Raw genomic sequence first — 20,821 nt, 5'->3', positions numbered from 1 at the left:
AGGTACTATTACATTATGCACTCCTGCTGCAGTTTTCAACTCATTTGTTTACATTCTGAAATAGCCCAGGATAGCTGGCCATCTGCTGAGATCTCTGGGTGGGTTTTGCAGGTCACTGAGCTCTGTGCTCGCAGACCTCGAGGCACCTAATTAAAACCCATCCAGGTATGTCCACAGCAGCTGCAGTTGCACCACCTGACAGGGGAATTCCAGTTAAGCAATACCTGAATGGCATTAATGGCACCAAAGCTTCTGATAGTTCAGTCCAAGCACGTTGTAGATAATACCTGGAATGAGTAATAAGACCTGATAATGCAGGGAGAAATAACATGTGTTAAATAGGCTTTTGTCCTTCCAGGTTTAAGTTTCACCTGTGTATTTTTAGAGCACTGCCTCAAGTTGCCCAGGTGGTAGTTCTGCATCTTGGAATGCTGGAGGAAAAGGAGGAGAGGGAAGTGTCTTGCTGGAGAGAAGAATTATGTTAAAACTTGGTGTCCTCAGTGTTGTTGGTTTACCCGTGCACTCAAACCTCCACTTTATTTTTAACTCTGTAGGTGTGCATTTTTCAGAACTATGAAAGAATGTGCTGTGCTAGAGTTCCTTTTAAAATTGAGGCATGTTAGTTTTGCCATTACAAGACAATACATTGGTATTATTTCCCTACATATTTCTCAGTGTAAGCCTAGTAAGTGTTCAAATATTATTTCCCTAAAATAAAGTTATTTTTTAATGATAGTATCATAAATACCACAGTCTTACAGTCCTGACTGAAACTTCTTTATAACACTCTTAGAAGTCAGAATAGTATGCTTAATTCTTGCATTTTAGATATGCATTTCTAGTAACACAGCATAGAGAAACTTTGCAAACACAGATGACACAGATGACACAGAAGCCTGCTTTAAAGAAATCACTGTCATTATTTTCATCTTTATCAAATGGTCAAAGGAGCAAGAATTCATTTTTCATGTATACTAAAAAAGGAAAAAATATTATCAGTATTTTAGCACATATTTTGTTTAACCCCGTTTTTTTAAGTTTAGTGAAATTGGATGATGTGTTTAATTACACCACACACATTTAAAAAAAAAGATCAGTGACTCATTGCAGATTTATGCAAGTTTTATTTTCAGCCTTCTAGGTGCATCTTCTCTCTCCATAAAAAAGGCACTGTTTACTTCACTTTGACTTTCTTTTGAAAAGCCACATTAAAGTCAAGTTTGGGTACTATCCAAATTATACAAATGTTCGTTATACAGAGGAAAGCTTCTGAGTCTTAATGACCTCTTTTTGTGCCAGCCTGGTCCCTGTCATGAAGAGCCTTGTGAGGACACAGGAAAGAAAAAGGGGGAATTTCAGAGCCCTTAGGGATTGTTTTAAAATGGTCATTGAAGGGTAAATTTCACTGCTTGTGGTCAAATCTCATAGTCATAAAAATTACTGGATTAAGGGTTTTAGAATTTAAACCTGTGTTTGTGATAGGGAGTTTGGATCTTTAGATTGTTTTCTATTTATCATAAATCATGTATGTGTATATTCATACTTGGGAAAACAGCTTAGTGTTTAATTTTTAAAGAATGTTACACAGATGTTCATCTTTCTGCTTCTAACATTGGGTATTTGAATGACTTGGTATATTGGAGCACAAGGCTAATTAAACAGACACTTGATTGCAAGAGAAAACATCTGTAAAACACAAACCAGCATAACTGGAAACTGTAGCTGAACAGACATTGAAAGGGACTGCCCAGGGGGATGGTGGAATCACTGGAGGTGTTTAACTGGATGTAGCGCTTAGTGCCAGGTTTAAAGGTGGTGACTGGTTGTAAGCTGGACTTGATGGTCTTGGAGGTCTTTTCCAGCCTAACTGATTCTGTGAAACGCAATCCCAAAGGGGTTAAAGCCTGCCCTATGCTGGGCGCTGGCCCGTGCGCAGAGCCTCTGCCCGAGCTCATCCAGCGCACAGTGAGCGCGTTCTACGAGCACCCCACACCGAGAACACACGGGGCTGGAGGGACCCAGCGGGATCCGAGCCCAGCTCCTGGGCAGCCCAGAATCCCACCCTGTCCCTGAGAGCATTGTCCAAACTCTGCTGGAGCTCTGTCAGCTCGGGGCTGTGGCCGAGGGATGCTGCTCAGTGCCCGACCCCATTCTGGCTGGGTTTCTGACAAAGATGAGGTCTCCTCCTCGTCTCCTTCTCTCCGGGCTGAACAAACCAAGTGCCCTCAGCTCTTCCTCATAAGCCTTTCCCTCCCGGTCTTTCTGCATTCCTATGGCCTCCTCTGGACGCTCTCTAACAGCTTAGTCCCTTTTTTTTACAGTGTAGCGCCCAAAACTACACACAGGACTGAAGGGGAGCGCAGTGCAGAGCAGTACGGGACCATCCCCTCCTTTGACCGGCCGTTCCCGGAGGTAGAAGATGCTTTTCCGCCGCCGGCTCTGCCCGGGCGGCGCTTGAGGGCTCCCGCTGCTCCGCGGCGCTGCCCGGCCCTACCATGGCGGCGGCGGCGGCGCTGCCCGGCTCCAAGATGGCGCCGGCCGCGGGCGGGACTTCCCGCGGCTGAGGGCGGGCGGCGCAGCCGCGATGGTGGCGGCGTGAGGCGGCGGGGCCGGCGGCTGCTCCTGCCCTCCGCGCGGCCCGGGCCGGGCATGGAAGTGGAGAAGATGGATGAGAATGAATGGAAGTACCACGGGGAAGGCAACCAGAGCCTCGTCGTCTCACACTGCCAGGTACGGGGGAGCCCCAAGCCGGGCCCGCGTGAGGGGGGCGGCCCGGCGGGAGCGGCCGCTCGGCCCCGGCACCCGCCCTCGCTTCTTTCTTTCCCGGAGGAGTTTTCTGTCCCGGGGAGATCGGGCCCGTCCCGTGGGGAAGATGAGCGGGCGTTTCCCCGGCTCCTCCGTCACGGCCGGCAAGGATGGGAGGGAGAGCAGCCGATGGTCGGGCAGCTGCCGCCTGGAGATGGGAGCTGTGGGGAAAAGTGCTAAAAATTCGCCTTTTCCATCATCATTCCTGGGTGTGGGTGATGTGACAGGAGAAAGCGAGCTGGTGAAGGCGTGTTTTTCCCTTTGTCACCGACTCTGGCTCGGTGAGGAGTTTGAGCCCTCGCTGCAGTGCTGGGCCGGGCTCCCGACTCTAATTTAGGTTTTTGGCTTTGCCACGGAGCTGCTGTGGTGTGACCCCGCCGGTCACTTCATCCCCATTCTCCCGTGTACCTGTTGGGCTGGTTTTTTGTTTTGTTGGGTTTTCCCCCTTTTTTTGTTTAGGGTTTTTTGGGTGGGAGGGGAGCACGGGGGATGGAGGTTCGTTTTATTAAAAAATACCAGTAAAAAAGATTCAGCGCTTGAAGCTGTAATGATTAAAGAAGCTGAATCCAATCAAGCAGACTCTGTGTCAGTTTATGCTGACAGTTTATTCGTGTCTCTCTTACACGTGCATTATTTACTTAATATATTGGGATACATGCCCCTTGAAGGAGTTTATTCCTTTTCTAAAAAGTGCCTGTGGCAATGTTTGTGCTTTAAAGATGTATTTATATTTTAGTTTAAAAGCTGGTGTGGATTTGCCACAGAATGTTCTTGATGATTCATAGATCAAAACTCAGCAAAGCCAGAATGTTGAAATGTAGGATTTTTGTAGAAAAGTATCTATAATAAGAATTGAAACTTGAGAATAATTTAAAAAAAATATGTCTAAATGAACTACTGAAAATACTGGATTATTTTAATGTCTGTTTTTCTGTGTTATAAGTATGAATTAGATGTAAAATATTAACAAATACCAAGCCTGAGAAAATGCTAGAAATCTTGTGGTGCTCTCCAAACTTTAGGAGGGGCACTTCTGTTTCTCTGGCTTTTTTTCCCTTTTTTTCTTTATATCAAATACCATTTAGAAGCAATTTCTGGTGGAAGAAGAACATGAATGATTTTGTTTCCTGTCACATTTAACTTTGAAAAAGGCAGTGTAGAAACTTCTCAGTCACTGGATGACGGGAATCAGATAAATAATGGATTATTAGTGATGTAATTGTGATTATCTTTAAAGATGTGGAAAGTGAGGAAGTCAGCCAGTGATTCAGAATAGCTGTTGAGCGTGCCAGTTCTCTTTTTAACAAGATGCTAAAACTTTTTAAAGTTAGAGTGAAAGTGAAATAGATACAATTTTTCCTTTATAGACAACTTTGAAACAGTAAAGCTTACATTTTGGATCTTTGTGTCTACTGATGACAAAGTCTGGTGAACTTGAAGCCTATAAATACTATTTAGATGTTAATTGTAACTTTGTGTCTCTTAGGAACAGGATATGCTTGCACCATTAATCATCGTTCTTGTGATCTGGTGTTAAGTTATTCTCAGGTTTGTGTGGATGGATCAGCAGCACAGCTAAGACATTTTGACTGTTTTCACTTCATTCTGTAGCTTCCCAGTTCATGTTTTTTGTGTATCAGTGCCGGAGGAAGGGATAGGGATTTGGTGGTGGTGGGAGAGACATGAATGGGGGCTCAGATACAAGTGAGAGCCCAGATTGGAACAGTGCATGTGCTTGTGGTTTCCATGTTCTGATGTGGAGTGGTGTTTTGAAATGTGGAGAGAAGGCTGCTCCCTACCTCTCTGTGTCTAAGCCTCTCTTCCTTGCTTTTGGAAAACTTTAGAAGTTTTGTTTTTTAAACTTCAACAAAAAAGTGAATCCCTGACCTTTTGGAGAAGAGGGCATGAGCTGCTTTGCCTGTCACGAAACGAGGTCTGGGGTGTTGTGTTTGAACTCCTGCTCTCTGCCCCGCGCCTTGGAGCGCTGATAACAGCCCTGTGCAAGGTCATGTCTGCAGTGCAGGGTGTGTGGGCTGGGGTGGGCAGCCTGGCTGGACACTCCTGTTCCAGCCTCTGAGGCTGTGGTGGCTTGGGGATGGGCAGAAAGGGCTGTGAGGCCCGTGTCTTCATGGGGTGCTCTCCTGTGTTTTAGGCTCTGCTTAATTCCTGGGGTTGCTCCATTCCCTGTAGGTTGCCCTTTAAGACATGAATGTAACGCATTGTTAATCCAGTACAGTGCCAAATTAAAAAGTTGGTCATGGAAAAGTCACATGCCCAGCAAACAGCTCTGCTGGCAGTGAGCTGATAAGCCCTGGACACAGGCGACACGCAGCCGCTTTTCCAGTGCGTCCACACAAAGCTTTGTCTGGCACTGGGATGCTGGCACCCTATGGAATGTGCTCTTCTGTTTCCATGAAAGTGCTGTCAGTGCTTGCTGCGCTTTTTCCTCTTGCTGGTTATTAATCCTGTGGGATATAGCAGTGACAGGAGTCTCACTGTGTGCTGAAATCACTGCAAGTGCATCTCAGTTCCTTATCCCTCCAGTGCAGGATAAGGATCCTGAGGCATGGCATGGGCTACTCAACACATCTCTTCTTACAGTGGTAGCTTTATAGAGTTACTTGGATTAGTTTGGCAGCATTTAGACAGTGATCTGGTGAATAAAGATGGAATGCCTGCCGAGCATTTCCAGTTTCTATTGTTATCACTGGAGCTCTGTGCTTGCTTGCTTCTTGATGAGCACTCAAACTTCTGCTTTCATGAGTTTTTGAAGTTTCAGTTCTGAAGATCTGAAGTTCCAGAAGGTGTACAGAACTATGTTACAAATTTCTCTGGTAGTCAAGCTTTTCCTTTTGGTTTTTATTGAAGCTGTGAATGAATGAATTCAAATTGAAACTGAATTGTGGTCGAAAGGCCTTTGTGTAGTCTTGCAGTCTGCTGAAGTGCTAGAATGATCAGACAACTTTCCTACCTCATGATTCTAGTGAGAAATACAGGTGGTAGCTCTGAGGTGTTGGTGAGACATCTGTGCTGCAGGACAGATACGGCTCCACAAACCCTCAACCAAGCACCATCACAGCCATCCAGGTGGTTTAGAAAGGAAGTTTCTTTTTCACAGAGTTTTTTAGTGGAGAGTCGCTCCTTTTGCTTCAAATTTGGCTTCAGATTTTATTTAAAAGAGAGCTAAGCAGTGCTTTCCCTCCTCCCCCTCTACTCATGAGCAGTAGAGAGGAGCTGCTGCAGAGCAGTTATCTCCTGGCTAGCTGTTGTGTCTTTCTGCAGCGCAGATCAGAGCTGGAAATCCTCCTTTGGAGTTCTGCACTTCATTCAGTTGTTTGCTCTTATGGGGCGCTTAACACTTCATTTCAAAAGGCTTCAGTAGATGTTTGTAGAAAGTAGTGTAGGCAGCTCTAGGAATAATAACTTGGATTTCCTTCTGCTGTTGAAACATGTGCTGCTAGTCTGCAGTAGCTGCTTTATGACATGAAGTATGTACATCCCTCCTGGCCTCCGTTTTACTTCATGTCTGTAGGAATATTGTGGTAACCAAAAGCCTAATTTTGAAATACATTTGAACATTAAACTTGTATTTCAGGGTGAGTATGGGGAAGTGGAAAATAGGAGGCTTTTCCTCCCAGCTTGGTTTTTATTCAGTGAGATGGTCTAGAACAACCTTGTCATGTTGTTGCAAAAGATTGTGGTTTTCGGCTTCAGATGCCTGGATTGTTAGTGTTCATCTACTTTGTGTCTTGGAATGTTTGCAGCTCCAGCAGATATCTTTGGGTTTTGGTACAGGACTTAATGCATGAACCATTTCTAGAGCATCTGTGAGTTTACAAGTAGGAAAAGGGAAAGGAGGGGAGATGGAGAGAAGGTAAGGGAAGCAGCTAAGGAGCGTGGATGAGGGAGTCAAGCCAGCTAATGAAGCTCACAGAAGATTCTCAAAATTGGTGCCTATAGTAAACAAATAATATGTCTCTTCTCTGTGATTTTTATTTCCCCTTCAAGACCTGTGGTAAAGATGGAGGATGTCCAGTGCTGCTTTAGAAACATCCTTCCAAATCCTTGTGCTGGCTGCACAGGGGCCTGTGGTGAGCAGAGGTGCAGGGAGAGAAGGGGATCTGGTGTTTTAGCAGCAGTCTCTGCTTTCACTGCCTCTGCTGGCACCTGCATTATGATGGCTGCAAAGCATGTGCACAAAGTCACTTTCCGCAGAGAGGGAAGAGGGATTTGGTTTGGGACTTTGCAATAACTCTAAGAAGGGGATTGTTGTCAAATCAGGATAGATAATTGTTCCTCATAGTGCCTTTGCATTATGAAGGAGTTTTCCTGTGGCTGTTGGTTGTTTTGTTTATAAGAATAATGACAAGTTCAGTTCTGTTGCAATAATTGAAGAGAGGACAGGATTATATGTTTAGAAAAAAGGGTGTTGCTGAAAGAGTTGAAAGCTTCTGGTTGGAATGACTTAATTATCTGCAGCTTTCCTCTGGTCTTGTTTGGCAGAAAGGGATGATGCTGATTGTTACTTGCTGTCTCGTTGAGAGAATCTTCTTAAGGTGCTTTTTCTGATGATGTCATTTTGTACAAGTCCCAAAACTTGTGTGGCCTGTTTCTTCTGTTGTTTTTCTGTGTGGAGTTACCTGAATCTATTTTGTGCTATTGAAGTTTGTGTAAGTACTGATGCCCCCCCAAACTTCCAAGTTGTTCCTGAAAAATTCCAGATCTCTGACTATAAAGCAATTTTCTTTTCCAGCTGTGTTCTGTTTTCTGTTCAGTTGTGTTCTGATTGTTTTTTCTTTTCATTAAAATCTATAAATGTCTTGATTTCTTGAAAATGTAGAACAGGCTGATTATTTCTGTATTAAAGAATCTTCAGTTAGGGAAATTTTGCTGTTCCTGTGGTTATAAATACAATAGTTTATTAATAATGGCCTTCTCTGAATATTGCTCTGATTAAATATGGCCACATTCTGATCTCTTGGTTCTTTTACAGAAAGATATTACCAGAAAAATCAAAATGCAACTTGTATTTATTGAATTTTAATTTGACTAATTGGGAAAGGCACAGTTATGGTAAGACTTGAACTTAAACATTTTTGTCTCCTCAATGAGATTCTGGTATTTACATTCCAAACCTGAGCTGATTCCTGCTTCTGATGGATTCGGCAATCATGTCATGTAGGAAGGAGTTCTGCATCGGATTCTCTAGAATTTGGGTGGGTTTTTTTTTTATTTTTTTAAATTTTTTTTTCTTACTTTGTAGGGCATTTCTTTGACCTGGACTCTCCAACATTGGTGGTTTTTTTTTTTTTTTTGGGTGTGTGTATATCTCAGCAGTGTCTAACAAAGCAGTGTTTACCAAAACCCCCACACCTGTACACCTTTTGCCCACTTAGACAAAAGGACAGGAAGACAGCTTGATGACTAAAGGTAATAGTCCTTCTTTCTTAGTTGTCATTGCTTTTGATTTTTTAGCGTTTCATTTACTTATTTCAAACAAGTAGAGAGCTTCTGCCCAAATTGACTGAAGCAGCTATGAAAACCAGTTGACGAGGCCAAGTATGTAATCAGGGTGTGTCTTCAGTGAAAAGAAAGGAAGAGATGCATGTCTTGCTGGGAACAACAATGAAGTTTTTATGAACAGAGAGCCATCACCAGTTTGAGTTGGAATTTGGGAACCTTTGTGACACCTGTATTAAACTGTAGGATTCCTTGCATTGACCTTGGCTAATTGATATTCAGACACACATCTATGGTCAGTGGATAAAAAAAAGACAGTTTTGTATTTGTTTGTGTTTAGTTCTTGGGCTAAACAGGTACAATGTGACTGTTGACGCCTTAACTAATTGACCTAACTCTACTTGAGTACAATCTACAAAGGTTTTACTATAAACAAAGAATTAAAAGTTGAAAGTACTTCCAGTTCTGTGAATTAGCTGTGGAGCTTTTTACTGACACACACTTCCCCCAAGTTATTAGATTGAGTCAACATCAAGGAATTTAAATTCTGTATCAGGATTTCAATTCAATATTGTACTAGTGGTTCAATGTAAGGTTTTCTTGTATTTCCCTGAAAGGATGCTCTGCATGCAGAGTGGTTTAGTGTCTTCCATGAAGTGACAGGGAAGGTGGCACTGGGTAGCAGGGCTGAATGCAGAGAGGAGAGAGAGCAGAAAGGCAGCAAAACCTTTTCTTATATGAGTGCCTTAAGTTTTGTAGGTGCAGATGGGGAAACACAGCATGAGTGTGGATGGAGATGGGAGACAGAAGCTCTGTGCTCTGACACTCATCCCCTGTGACAGCGATCATTTAACTGCAGCAGCAGCAACACCTCTCTCCTCCCTGCAGAATACTTGTTTCAGAGGTGCTGTCTTTTGCTAATAATGAGTGTTGGAGCAGACTTGTCTTTTGGTGACCTTCTTTGGAAATTCAAACTCTACTTTGGGTCTGGTTTTTTTTTCTTTTTTTGTGTGACTTTTGGGAATGCTGAAGGCTATATGCAGTGAAAATGTAAAACAAATCCCAGTTTTGTGGTCAAGCTCAGGATGTCATTAGCCTTGATTAAAAATGATCCTGTGTTTTTTTCTGGCTGGGTTCAGTGCTGGCTCAAACTTGAATGAGTTCCTTTTGCAGTTGAGATCAAGTTGTTATCTCAAAAACATTTCTTTTGTGTCTGTAACAAGTACTTGCAATGCAGTGCTGGAGTTTCTGTGCCTTTTCTGTATCTGCCCTCAGCTGACAGTGGCCATGGGTTGGTTGTTTTGGATAAAGCAGCCTGGCTGACCCAAAGCCATGTAGGAATGCTCAGTCTTTATTCACTCTTTTGGTTCTTCCTTCCTCCCAGTTTTTCAGTGGCTCTTCCTTTTGCCTCAGTGGATTTGTCTGTGACATGGAATGAAGTGTCAAGGAGCTGTTGTGACCTTGAAGCGTCCTCCCTGACCTGCTTTTGCTCGGGAGGGAGCAGTCACTGCATTCTACATGAGCACAAGGCTTGCTTAGGTGCCTTCTGGTTGACTTGTTTTGGATGCTGAGGATTATTCACTTGTTCTAACTGTCCATTTAATTATTTGACTTCATTCTAATCCCTCTTACTGTTTTGACTCTTTATTTCCTCCCCCCATTAATAATTTCCTGGAATGCCTGGTTTCCCCTGCATACCATCAGATGACTTGGCAGCTTAATGCTGGGAAGTGTGTGTTGCTGATAGAGGGGGCTTTAGAACAGCTTAGAGGGAGGAAGCTTAGGATGTGTTTTTATGTTTGATTGGTACAACTTACCTGTCTGACAGATGGATGAGGTATTTGAGATGCTTTTAAATATTAAGGAGCATTTTTCCTTGTTTCACAGCAAGAATGTCAGGGCCATGTGCTGTGCTACCCAGGCAGTGCCAATGCACACTGAGGGCCAGGCATCAATGGGTTTATTCATCCTGTTCTCTCTCTGGTATGTATTTCCACCTCATACCAGTGGGTGTATCACTTGATATCATTTCAGGTGCTCTGATTAGCTGCTTTGGCTGAAGGGCAGACATTTCCTTCTCACTCTTGCAGAGTGCAGTCATTAAATTCTCTCGGAATTGGTACCATCTGTGCATTGCAAGGTTATGGAAGCTTAGCTATAAAGTGAAACCTGAGGTAGTGCTTGACTCTCATGGGAATCAAGATCATAACCAAGCAGAAAAAAAATTGTAATGAGCACCTGAAGTCTGATGCAAGCTGTGAGCTTTGTGCTAAAGAAAACAAGTGTCATGGGGGTTTGCTTTCAAATAAGGGTTTGCCATATTGAATGGTGTAAAGCCAGATGCCATGTCAGAAATCCTTTATTCATGTTAAGAAATAAAACCATTGTTCTTCAAGGACTCCTGTGCTAAATAAAAGAGTATTGTTCCTATTTCTGAATGCTTCTTTGCACTATGTGTGAGCAATTGCTAAACTTCCTCCATACTGGCAGGAAATGAAGCTTTCCTCACTTTGTTTTGTGTGTTCTTATCCACCTTATGTAGAACAAAACTGAGTTGGAAAACAATTGTGTATGATACTACCAGTGTAGATCATTCAAAAGCTGCGAAATTTTCTAGTACTTAGTTTGTTTCCATCTCTCATAACCCTTCACATAGCACAGCACACTGACCCTGGATGAGGAGACCTTTAAAAATGTCTTGTGTTGAGTACCATGAAGGTAAGCTTTGTCTGAAGCATCTGGGCAGTATGGTGGGCATGTTTTCACTGAGTTCCACCATTTCTCAGAAGGACAAACTCTCCCTCTCACTGTCTTTTCTGAGATGTGAAGATAACACATCTTTGTCCATTTTTTTCCTACCCAGAAATTGTATTTTCTGAATGGAAACCTGTTGTTTCCTGTTCAAACCCCTAAAACTAGAATTGGAGTTGAAGGGATTGTGAGATGTAGATTTGGAATAAAAAAAAAGAATAATTTTTTAGTTGGGAAATATTGCATGCAGCTACTGTATGCTACTGCAGGAATAGCTTCATATCAGCTAAACAATTCCATAGTTCATGTTGAGTACCCTTGGAACTGTCAATAATCAATGTTTGCATATCACTGTGTTCAGTTTGTCTCCCTCCCTTGGACTGAAAATTAGAATGTACTTTTTGTAGGTGCCATTGCTGTAGGTTGTTGTGAACCCACAATGATTAGGTAGCACTGAATAACCACAGTGGTAGGTCTGGCATCCTTAGAGCTGTGTTAGGTAAGTTCTTGGTAGCTCTTCAGGGTCAGCCAAACAGTGAATTAAGTAAACAAGTATAAAGAAATTCAGAGCCTTTACAGACACTATTTTCTCCAAAAGTATTTGACTTTGTATCTTTGTCTCCTTTGGCAGTGGCTGGTGGTGGTGTGTGAAATTATTTGCAAAAAACAGCAGAGTAAGAATTGTAGAGAAGATTTGTTACCAGTCTTTGAGAGTGTTTCACCTCATGTTTATAATTGGAAACTCGTGAATTTAATACACACAACTTCTTTTTTAAAAGAAAGATGGTTTAGTTACTCTGTTTCTGTATTGTGTGCCTTTTTAAGCAGCAGGTATTGCTGTAAAATTGCAAATAGTGCCTGCAAAAATACTGGTGAGTTTTTAGATGCCAGAATTTATGAGGTGTTGTGGAGTGAGGGAGATTATGGGTGTGGAAAGGGGGGTGGAGTTCCTTTTGGGTCTTAAAAAGTTGATTCTCAGAGTCTTGTTCTCAACAGTGGATCTTGCATATGTGAGCCCAAGTTGGGAATCAAGGAGATGAGAATCTTTTCCAGTTTGGAAGGAGATGTCAGAGTAATGCTTTGCCTCCAGACAAAAGCAGTTAATGTGTGCTGCTTAGAATAATAATAGAGTAATAACAAATGACGTGAACCTGCTTATTTGGAGAAGGAGAGGCTGATGTTTCCCAGGCTTTGTGTTTGGACAGGCCAATTCTTTGTGGTTTTGTACAGCAACTTATTTTAAACCTGTGTGAGCAGAGGGAAAATACACATCTTTCTGTATATCTAAGCAATTTTACCAGCAGTTGAGCTAATTTTATTTTTTCCTATTTCTTTCACTGCCACCAGCTCTTATCTAGATTTTTGTTACTAATGTAGCAAGAGACCTGAAAAAAATTTCCATGATGCAAACGAGGTTGTTCCCTGGAGGGGAATATCAAGATTATAGATTTGCCCCAGTTGTGTTTAACTTTTAAAAACTTCCAGTTCAGGAGGCCTGCATTTTATGACAGTGAGGTCATAGAATAAGGTCATTATCAAACACCAATCTGTAAAGAAACAAATGTAAGCTTTTATCCTGGTTTCATAATTCTACTGCCTAATCCAAAGTACCTGGATTGATTCCAGTCATATTTTGGTCGAGCTACCAAGGATTACTTTATTTTTTGGATTTTATCGAGTAAGATTAATATAATAGCTGTAGTGACTGCTCTGGAGAATAAAAGTTCTTACAGGTAAGCTTTTGGGGAGCAAGCCCAGGACACACGAGGACGAGAGCTGTATGTGTACAATCCCGCTGGTCTGTGGTGCCGCCGATTTCGAATATTTTCGCAGCTCCTCCCACATCTCCTTCACTCCTTATAGACAGTCCTTAACTTTGTTCTGCTCTAACCCAAACAATTGTTTGCTGATGGGGTGCTAAAGAAGTGTTTGCCTTTCTTGGTGGGGCTGTAAACTGCGGGCTGCAGACTCCAACCAACCCTGTGGCTTGGGATGGAGCTGCCCGGGAACACCTCTGGTTACATCATCTGCGGCCCAGCGCTTGTGGATGTGTTTTCAGAGACACAAGTTTCGGTATCCTTGTTGCTAGTGTTTGTTTTCAGTTTTCCATAACAATTGGAAAGGGTTGTTGTTGTAGGCCTAGTATGGGCCTGGAGCCACTAAGAACATTGTTATCTGCCATAACGCTGTGCTCTGCTCTCATGGGAGAGTTGTCCTTAAATTCCTTATTTGAGAGTAATAGCAGTAGTGTGTGATGTTCTGATGGGTGGGTTATTTTTAGTCTTTTGTCGCTGAATGGAGACTGAACATATGCAAGGATTAAAAAAAATTGTAGAGAATTCTTCCTTTGAATTCATTATTTTTCTAACTTATCTTACATCAAAACATATGAAGCCTTTTAATGTTTTACATGTTACATTTGCCTACATCCATGCACTGTTTCTTTTTTCCCCTTCTGCTTGCAGCCTGCTTTTTTCATCTTTTTATCTCTCTGGGACTGTTATCCAGCTAACTAAATACTCTGATGGTGCCAGTGCCTTGATGGAAGTGGTGCTAGTGCCTCTGTGAGCCCTTCCACTGGTCGTGGAGAGGGAAATGTAGGGAGCATTAGGATCTAGTTGAGCTGATTCTCAAAGTGCTAAGGAGTAGTGACAGCCTCTTCAGAGATCCATTCCCTTAGGAATTTGGGTCATTCTTGTGCATGCAGATAAGTATGGCACATATTTGATGTTCAATCTGTAAATAAAATTGAAGGCATTTTAAGATAACTGACAAAAACCCTCATGCCAACAACCACCCACAATATTTCCAAGTAAAGAATCAGCCAAGTGAATCAGAAATGCAATAGCATGAAAAATGTGGGCCAATATTTTTGGTGATGATACTTCTGAAGCAGTTGGCACCTGTGACATCTGATGGATTAACCTTGGTGCTGTGGAACTGGTATTGAAATGCACAAAGGGATGTATCTAGCTGGAAACTTGCCTCAAAATGGGAAAGAAGTGTTTTGAGGGTTTTTTTGAGGTTTGGTTATGGGGTAGGTTTTTGTTTCTTTGGTGATTTTTTTTTTTTTTTTTTAATTTCCTCTAATCATCTAATAGTCTTACTGAAATGTAATTTGTGCTGGTTGGTTTAAGTGCATCTGTGAAGTTTGTTTGAACAGTGCTGTGTTTCCTTTTGACATCTTTAGGCCAACAACATGTTCTTCTTTTGCCATATGTAATTTTGGTCATTTTGCCAAATCAGAAATTACTTGCTGATGAACAAATACTCTCCTGAGTCCTGTGAGAGTAAATCAAATTTTCTAGAGCAGTGGTTGGAATCTTGGCTGGGAAAAGATTAAAAGATAAATATCTACACTAGCCTTGAAAGATTACAGAATCATGTTTCTCAGTGGATTAGAAGTGATAATCAGATCGCTCCATCGCTGATCCACTTACTAATGAATAATTAAAGCAGGAGACCCAAATGGTTGAAACACTGTAAGAATAACACACTGCACACAGAGTAACCCTGTTACCCTTGTGTAGGGCATAATGACAGAGAGAGAGGAAGTGTCACCAGGCATCTTGTCAAATCCAGGTGACTGTCATTACCACCCTGGTGGGATCTTGTTTGGATCTTGCAGGACAAATCAAATGAACAGCAAAGTGTCCTTTTATGTGAGAGTGTTTTCCAGATGTGGGTGAAGGTTGAGATTTATGGTGGCATGAGGCTTTATAGGTCTGGAAGGGGCCTTGTCTGGTTTTCAGTGGCAGTGTCTGAACCTGGACCCAGTTTTGCCATTGTTTTTGATGGCACATTGTCATTAGTTTTGCTTGTTTCCTCTTTCTCTCCATGTTAGTAATTAAAGATATCTGCAGCTCTCCCCCTCAGCCTCTGCAGAAACAGCTTTCAGCTCTGAAACATGGAATAGATCTGGTGCTGTCATGCTGTGGGGAGTTTTTTAATGGCAAATAATTTGGAAGGGAAAAAACTTGGATTCCATAAACCTGAAGAGCAACTGGGATATTTTATCTGCATTGTCTTTGTCAGCAAATCTGAATGTACTTCCGTGGTAGTGCTTTAAATGGATGTAATCCTTTTTGGTGTGTCTTGGGAAGGCCCAAATGGTGACAGACTGGCTAAGAGGTAACTCTGGAAAACAGCTGTTTGTCTCCACCTTCTGTGGTGCCCAGCTGTTGGTATTGTACCCATTGTACCTGAATAGGCTGAACTACATCAGTGGAAGTAAATATCTCTTCTATTAGATATTTAGGCAGACCAGAGGCAGGGCTGTGTGTTGCCTTTTAAGGCTGCAGATGCCTTAACACTGTCAGACATTGATTTTAATTTGTAAAGTGTCAAGCTTTTTGAATTGTTACAAAACTGATAACAATTGTAAAAATTACAAAAATTAGTGAGTTTTTCTATGGTTTTAAGGTAAAATATTTGAAAACCTGCTATATTTGTTCCTGTGTTATGTATTTACTCCACAGAAGTTTATAAGCAGCAGGGTTTAATTTAGTGTTAAGTTCAGCTGTGTAGCTGCTGCTGGTAACTGATAAGTGTCTCCTTAATAATTTGTAATGCTCTGCTGATACTGTAAGGGAAATGGGCCTTGTGTCCCTTTTGGGGAGCTGTGGTGCACAGATACCAGGGTGGGGGTGTTTGTGGTTCCATGTGAGCTTTCCCAGATTTTCAGAGCAGTGCTGTAAGCTAAGGGAGCATTTCCCTGGTGTACTGGTGACTGGAAATGCAGAGTGGCTGCCTCGTTCAGCTGATGGCAGAGCTGGCAGCAGACATTGCTCTGTTTGATTTCAGCTGATGTATTTGATTACAAGTTGAGTGAAATAACCATCTAAAATGTGCTTTTCTGTTTGTTTTTTTTTTCCCTTAATTTCTCAGAGAGGTGCACTGGGGAGTCAGACCATTGTGGTGTTTATAAATGCTAACAAATCCCTGTTCTTTCCTATTTTCCTCCAGCGCTGTGTGGTGCTACGGTTTCTGAAGTCCCCCCCCAACCAGAATAAGGTAAGATTTAAACCTGTCCTGTTGCTGAATGCCCCTGGGAAAACTAATAGCCAGTGTGAGGAGAAACAAGAAACCTGTAAAAGAGCTGTGGCTGGCAGGAGTAAGAACAAATGGATGTTTTGAAACGTGCCTGTGTTTCAGGGGGTTTGGCAACAGGAGGAAATCTGAGGTTGTCTTATGTAACTGGGATGATGTGAGTGCTGATACCACGAGCTCTGTGTGGGGCAGGGTGTGAGCTGCTGTGTGTCAGAGGGCAGAGCTTTCAGCTGTGGCACAGTGTAAATAAATGTTCCATATCCACCTGTGGGAGCACAGGGATGCTGAGCAAGAAAGGAGTTTTACTGGCTGTAGCCAGGTGGGACAGAACAGGAGCTGCACAGAGCTGGTGTTCTGGTCAAGGTCTGCTGTTGACCACCTGTTCAGTAGCTAAAAAGCCATGGAGTCTGAACAAACACATGAAATGTTCACAGAATACCCTTTGCCAATCAGTGACTGAGTGTCCTAGCTGTAACAAAAAGAATGTGGCAGGACACAATCTCCCAGTTTCTTCCATGGAACAGTAAGGTTTTCCTGCTCGAGAAGGAGCTGAAGTGAGTTACTTTAGATTTCTTTGAACAGGGATAAAAAAATGATCAAAAACCAAAGGTGGAGCAAAAACACAGTGTTCCAAGGAAGAAAAATGAGTAAAGACAGCACAAGGTTCAAATTCTTTCATTTCCTCAACCTTGAGAGGAGTCTTTAGGGTGTGTTACCTGAGAGATACAGGGCATGGCTTGAGTTACAGCAGCCCCTGAGCCATGGCTTTGTGAGGCACAGTGACACATTGTTCTGATGAGGGGAACACAAAAGCATTGGGGCTCTACTGAGAACTGGTGTGTGTGCCTAATTTTAGGAAAAAAGAAACAAGGATGAATGTAAAGTAAAAATCTACAAGGGGGATTTTATTGCTTTAAATCAGGAAGATTAATGTGAAAAGCATCCAGTTTTACAAGGGACAGTTTGCTGAAGTAGAGGAAGGCAAAATTAGTGAACACAGCATATGTGTGAGTTATTTGATGGTCTTTCTGCTACTACTTAACTTGAAAAAAGGTCTGGTAAAACCAAAGTACGATTCAAGTAGATTTTTGAGCTGCTTATACTGGCAGGATTTCAAAAATGTATCTTGTGCTTTGGTAGTAGCTCAAGATAATAATGTTTAGTGCTAACAAGAGCAATGAGTCCAGTGCACCACAAGAAAGGAAACAGTGCTTATCTCAATTTTTAGTATAGCAGGAGAGGACTAGACCACAACTTTATGTAAGAAGTCAGTCTGTTGCAGTTTATTTAAGAAAACAGAACACCGAATGCCTGCCCCTTTTTCTTTTTAGTTTTTCAGTTTTTTAATTTTAACTTCCAAGAGATTGTTGCATAGTAATAGTTTTTAGCAAATTGACAAAGTATGAGAGAGTCACAAAGGAAGGCAGGAAGTGACTTTTCAGTTAGCACAGCACTGAGGCTGGGCATACACATTCCAGTGTTGTATTTTGAGGAGAGCTGGCTCCAGTTCTGCATTTGCCTTGCATTGGGAGTGTGTGGACTTGGTGATTCCCAATTCTCTCTAAAGAGAAGGTTTTGTAATTTGAATATATTTACTTATTCTGGTGATTGATTTTGAAAAAAATTTTTCTTGGAGCAGAACAGAATAAATATTTTATCATCAGATCAGTAAACAAAGCCTGGAGAAATCAGTTTTGGGATAAACTTGCACATAGCAAGAATGACAGGGAAAATGTTTCATTTTATTTTTTTAGGTATAATCTGTATTCTTGACTAAAGCAAAATGAGTTAGGTTCTGAAGTGTTCTGTGTCTGTGCATGACATCACAGGTCATCCAAGGTAAACAATGCTGAAGGAAGCAGTTCAAGCAAAATATTTTCTAGTAATACACACACTGAAATTCAGATGTGAACAAATAGGTCTGTCTCTTCTGCTTAACTCCTTTGGGAAAGGTAAAGAAGTCTGGATGCTGCTTGGTACATTTAATTATCTGTTTAATTATGAATTTGGGATTAGATAATCCAGTAGTTGAACAAATTGGTAATGTTGTGCATTGGAACCTTATGGTTATGATTGAAAAACAATAATGTAACTGTAGAGCTTGCATTGCTTGAATAGAAAGTCAAGTTCAGCCTCATGGAGTGCTTTTAATTGCATATTGCTGTTTTAGCATATGATCTTCTTCATGAAAATAAAAAAAAATTATTGTATAAAGCCTATTTGAGTTTTGGTGAGTAAGCTGGCAGTAATAATAGGTCCTTCAAAACCTTTTTATCTTAGTGGGTTTTGATATTAAAAGGTGATAGCCTGTTAGTTGTTTTTTGTTTCATTTAGATATATCAAAAAGACATTTTCAGCTTGATTTATAATTTTATGGTTGTATTGATCTTTTTAACTGATGACTCTTTCCATGTAGTAAAAGTGAGAACAGTAAATTGTAAAGAAGTGCTTATTTCTGAGTCCGAGAGGCTGTGTGTGTTAACCCCAACCAAACACAAACCTGTGGGTGCTGAGTACATCAGCAAACCAGGTCAGAACCATCTGTAAATGGGAATTAGCTGAGATTTCTGTTCCTGATAAGATGATGAAATGTTCCTTCTCACCATTCAGGATTTGTCTAAGTTAAGGAAGGGCCTGTGTTGTCATTTGTGATTAGTGCTGGATGTGGTCTTTCCTCCTTTCTCTAGGCTAGGTCAGTGTCTGGGTGTTGTCCTCTAGTATTTTATTTCCTCTTACTCTGCTCTCTTTATTTATTTTTTCTCCTGCTCGTGTTTTTCCTCTTTGGTTTGCTGACATGTACCCAAGTGTTGCACTTTCTTTTCCTCCACTGAATCTTACTGTGAGGTTTTAAGAGAGTTTGCTTTGAGGTTCTCTATTGTAACAATAAAACACCTTGCAGAGAAGCAGAGTGTGCTGGAGTGCTGGGAATGGGGTAATGTTGTGTAAAGCTCCTTTGCTGGGAGTCTGTCCAGGTCTGACTGTGCAGTTGTCCCTGTCCTGATTCCAGTACTCCTGGAGCTTCCTTTCTAACTTTTGGCTTCTTGTTTCATAGAAAACGTTTCCTAATGAAATTACAGACTATCACATTAGAATAAGATTTTTCACTGTCTGGGGCAGGATTTGGGACAGGTGGCAAGTTCTGTACCTGTTCATGCCAAGGTTTGGAATATGGCTCAGTCTTTGCAGCCATTCTGTTCCCAATGTCCCTGATGTATTTTGTGACACTCCAAGCCTCCTCTGCTCTGCAGCTGTTGGGCACCTCTTTGCACTGCTGGAGTTCTGTGAGCTCTTTTAAGAAAAATGGTCAGAGTTGGTCTTGAGCAGTCTCCCCTTGTTCCACCTTTGTCACTTTTTCTCTCCTTTGTCTCCTGAAACTGAAGAAGAATCATTTTTGTGACCATTTTTCTGTTTGTCCCAGCCCTGAGGCGGCAGTAGGAAAACAAATGTAGCAGGTTTGATGTGTCTGTTAGATTTCAGTGTGCACTGACCTGCCAAGCTCAGCAATGAAGTTATTTGTTAAATCACTGACCAGGATGTGTGTGTGTGTTCTGGAGTGTTGTTATCGTTATTTTGGAGTTCAGTTACTACATTTCTGTCTTCCAGACTCCAGAGGAAATACTACACCACCTGCAAAACATCGTAGACTTTGGAAAACATGTGATGAAGCAGTTCTTTGGGGAGAACTATGTTCACCATGGGGTAAATGATTTGTTTTTAAAATAAATGGCTTAGGCATTGTAAACACTGAAGTGTTTGGGGGAACACTGAGTGCCAGGGAAAGGAACTAACAGGGTTTGCACACAGGAAGCATTTGGATGCAGACAGGGAGCCTGCTCTGTGCTGATGAGGTGATTGGATTGTACTCAGGGCTTTGGCTGATTCAGCTACTGATGAAAAGTGTGGTCATTTCTTTGCTCTGCCTAAGGCAAGAGGGGCATGTGTGTGAGAGAGATTTTTAGACTAACTGCAAAACAAGGAGAGAAACCTGGTTCATATAAATTGTTGAGGTTTCTGTGCAGTCAGAGGTCACATTTTTCTTGCTCTGCTCTTCAGGGCAGCCAGATCTTGTTCACTGCACATCAGATAAGTGAAAAAGTTACAGCTTCACCTGGAACTTGAGTTACACAGTTCTGCCTTGGAAGGGCTGGGATGTGAGACATGGGACTTTTTCATTTGTGGAAAGGACAAAGTGATGCAGGTTCCTTCACACACATTAAACTTGCACTGAAAATGCTCTTTGTCATGCATTTATTTAAATTAGTCCTTGGCTTTTGTAGAGGAGCAGGTGTTGCATGTGATTGCAGGTACAGGTGTTCACAGACAGTGAATCAGAAGGAGAAGCTGCTGACTACATGCTTCAGTGTGCTTTGCTGCTCCATTTCAAGACTCACAAACTGGGTATTAATTTTTGCATTAAAATATTTTCTTTTTTGTTCCCCAATAGGAAATTATTCAACTGCCTTTAGACTTTGTAAGACAGCTCTGTTTGAAAATCCAGCCAGAGAGGCCAGGTAAGTGCCAGGGGTGGGATTAGAAAGGGGCTTCCTCAAGCTGTAAAGCATTTTCCTTTGTTCTAAAGTGAAAAAAGCATCACACTACAGAATATAAGGAAACCTTTATTAATATTTAGACAATGATAAGTTTAACATTTGTTGTGGAAAAACTGGATTCTGTTCTGGAAATAAAAGTGGTATGTGATAGCTCTAAAATAGGCAAAGAGGTTGGCCCTCGTGGTGTCTTATGTTCCCAAAAGTTA

At 41.8% G+C, this 20,821-nt stretch overlaps 1 protein-coding gene across 3 annotated transcripts in view; it reads left to right on the top strand.

Annotated features, from left to right (window-relative positions):
- Nucleotides 1-2,568: 2,568 nt before the first annotated feature.
- IPPK (inositol-pentakisphosphate 2-kinase) overlaps nt 2,569-20,821 on the top strand; it is a 29,804-nt gene continuing 11,551 nt past the window's right edge. The window contains exons 1-4 of one of the 3 annotated variants that reach the window (XM_059856175.1): nt 2,569-2,730; nt 15,982-16,029; nt 19,669-19,764; nt 20,510-20,576. In XM_059856175.1, the coding sequence (XP_059712158.1) occupies nt 2,650-2,730; nt 15,982-16,029; nt 19,669-19,764; nt 20,510-20,576 (292 nt within the window). In that variant the 5' untranslated portion in view covers nt 2,569-2,649. Of the gene's footprint in view, nt 2,731-2,900; nt 2,979-4,248; nt 4,354-15,981; nt 16,030-19,668; nt 19,765-20,509; nt 20,577-20,821 lie in introns of those variants that run through there. The other 2 variants (XM_059856177.1, XM_059856176.1) reach the window with 2 other exon arrangements.

Source organism: Haemorhous mexicanus, chromosome 11 (assembly GCF_027477595.1).
Source record: "Haemorhous mexicanus isolate bHaeMex1 chromosome 11, bHaeMex1.pri, whole genome shotgun sequence".
Classification (NCBI taxonomy): domain Eukaryota; kingdom Metazoa; phylum Chordata; class Aves; order Passeriformes; family Fringillidae; genus Haemorhous; species Haemorhous mexicanus.
Note: the sequence above shows the minus strand (reverse complement) of the source record. Positions and strands in the feature narration are given on the sequence as shown.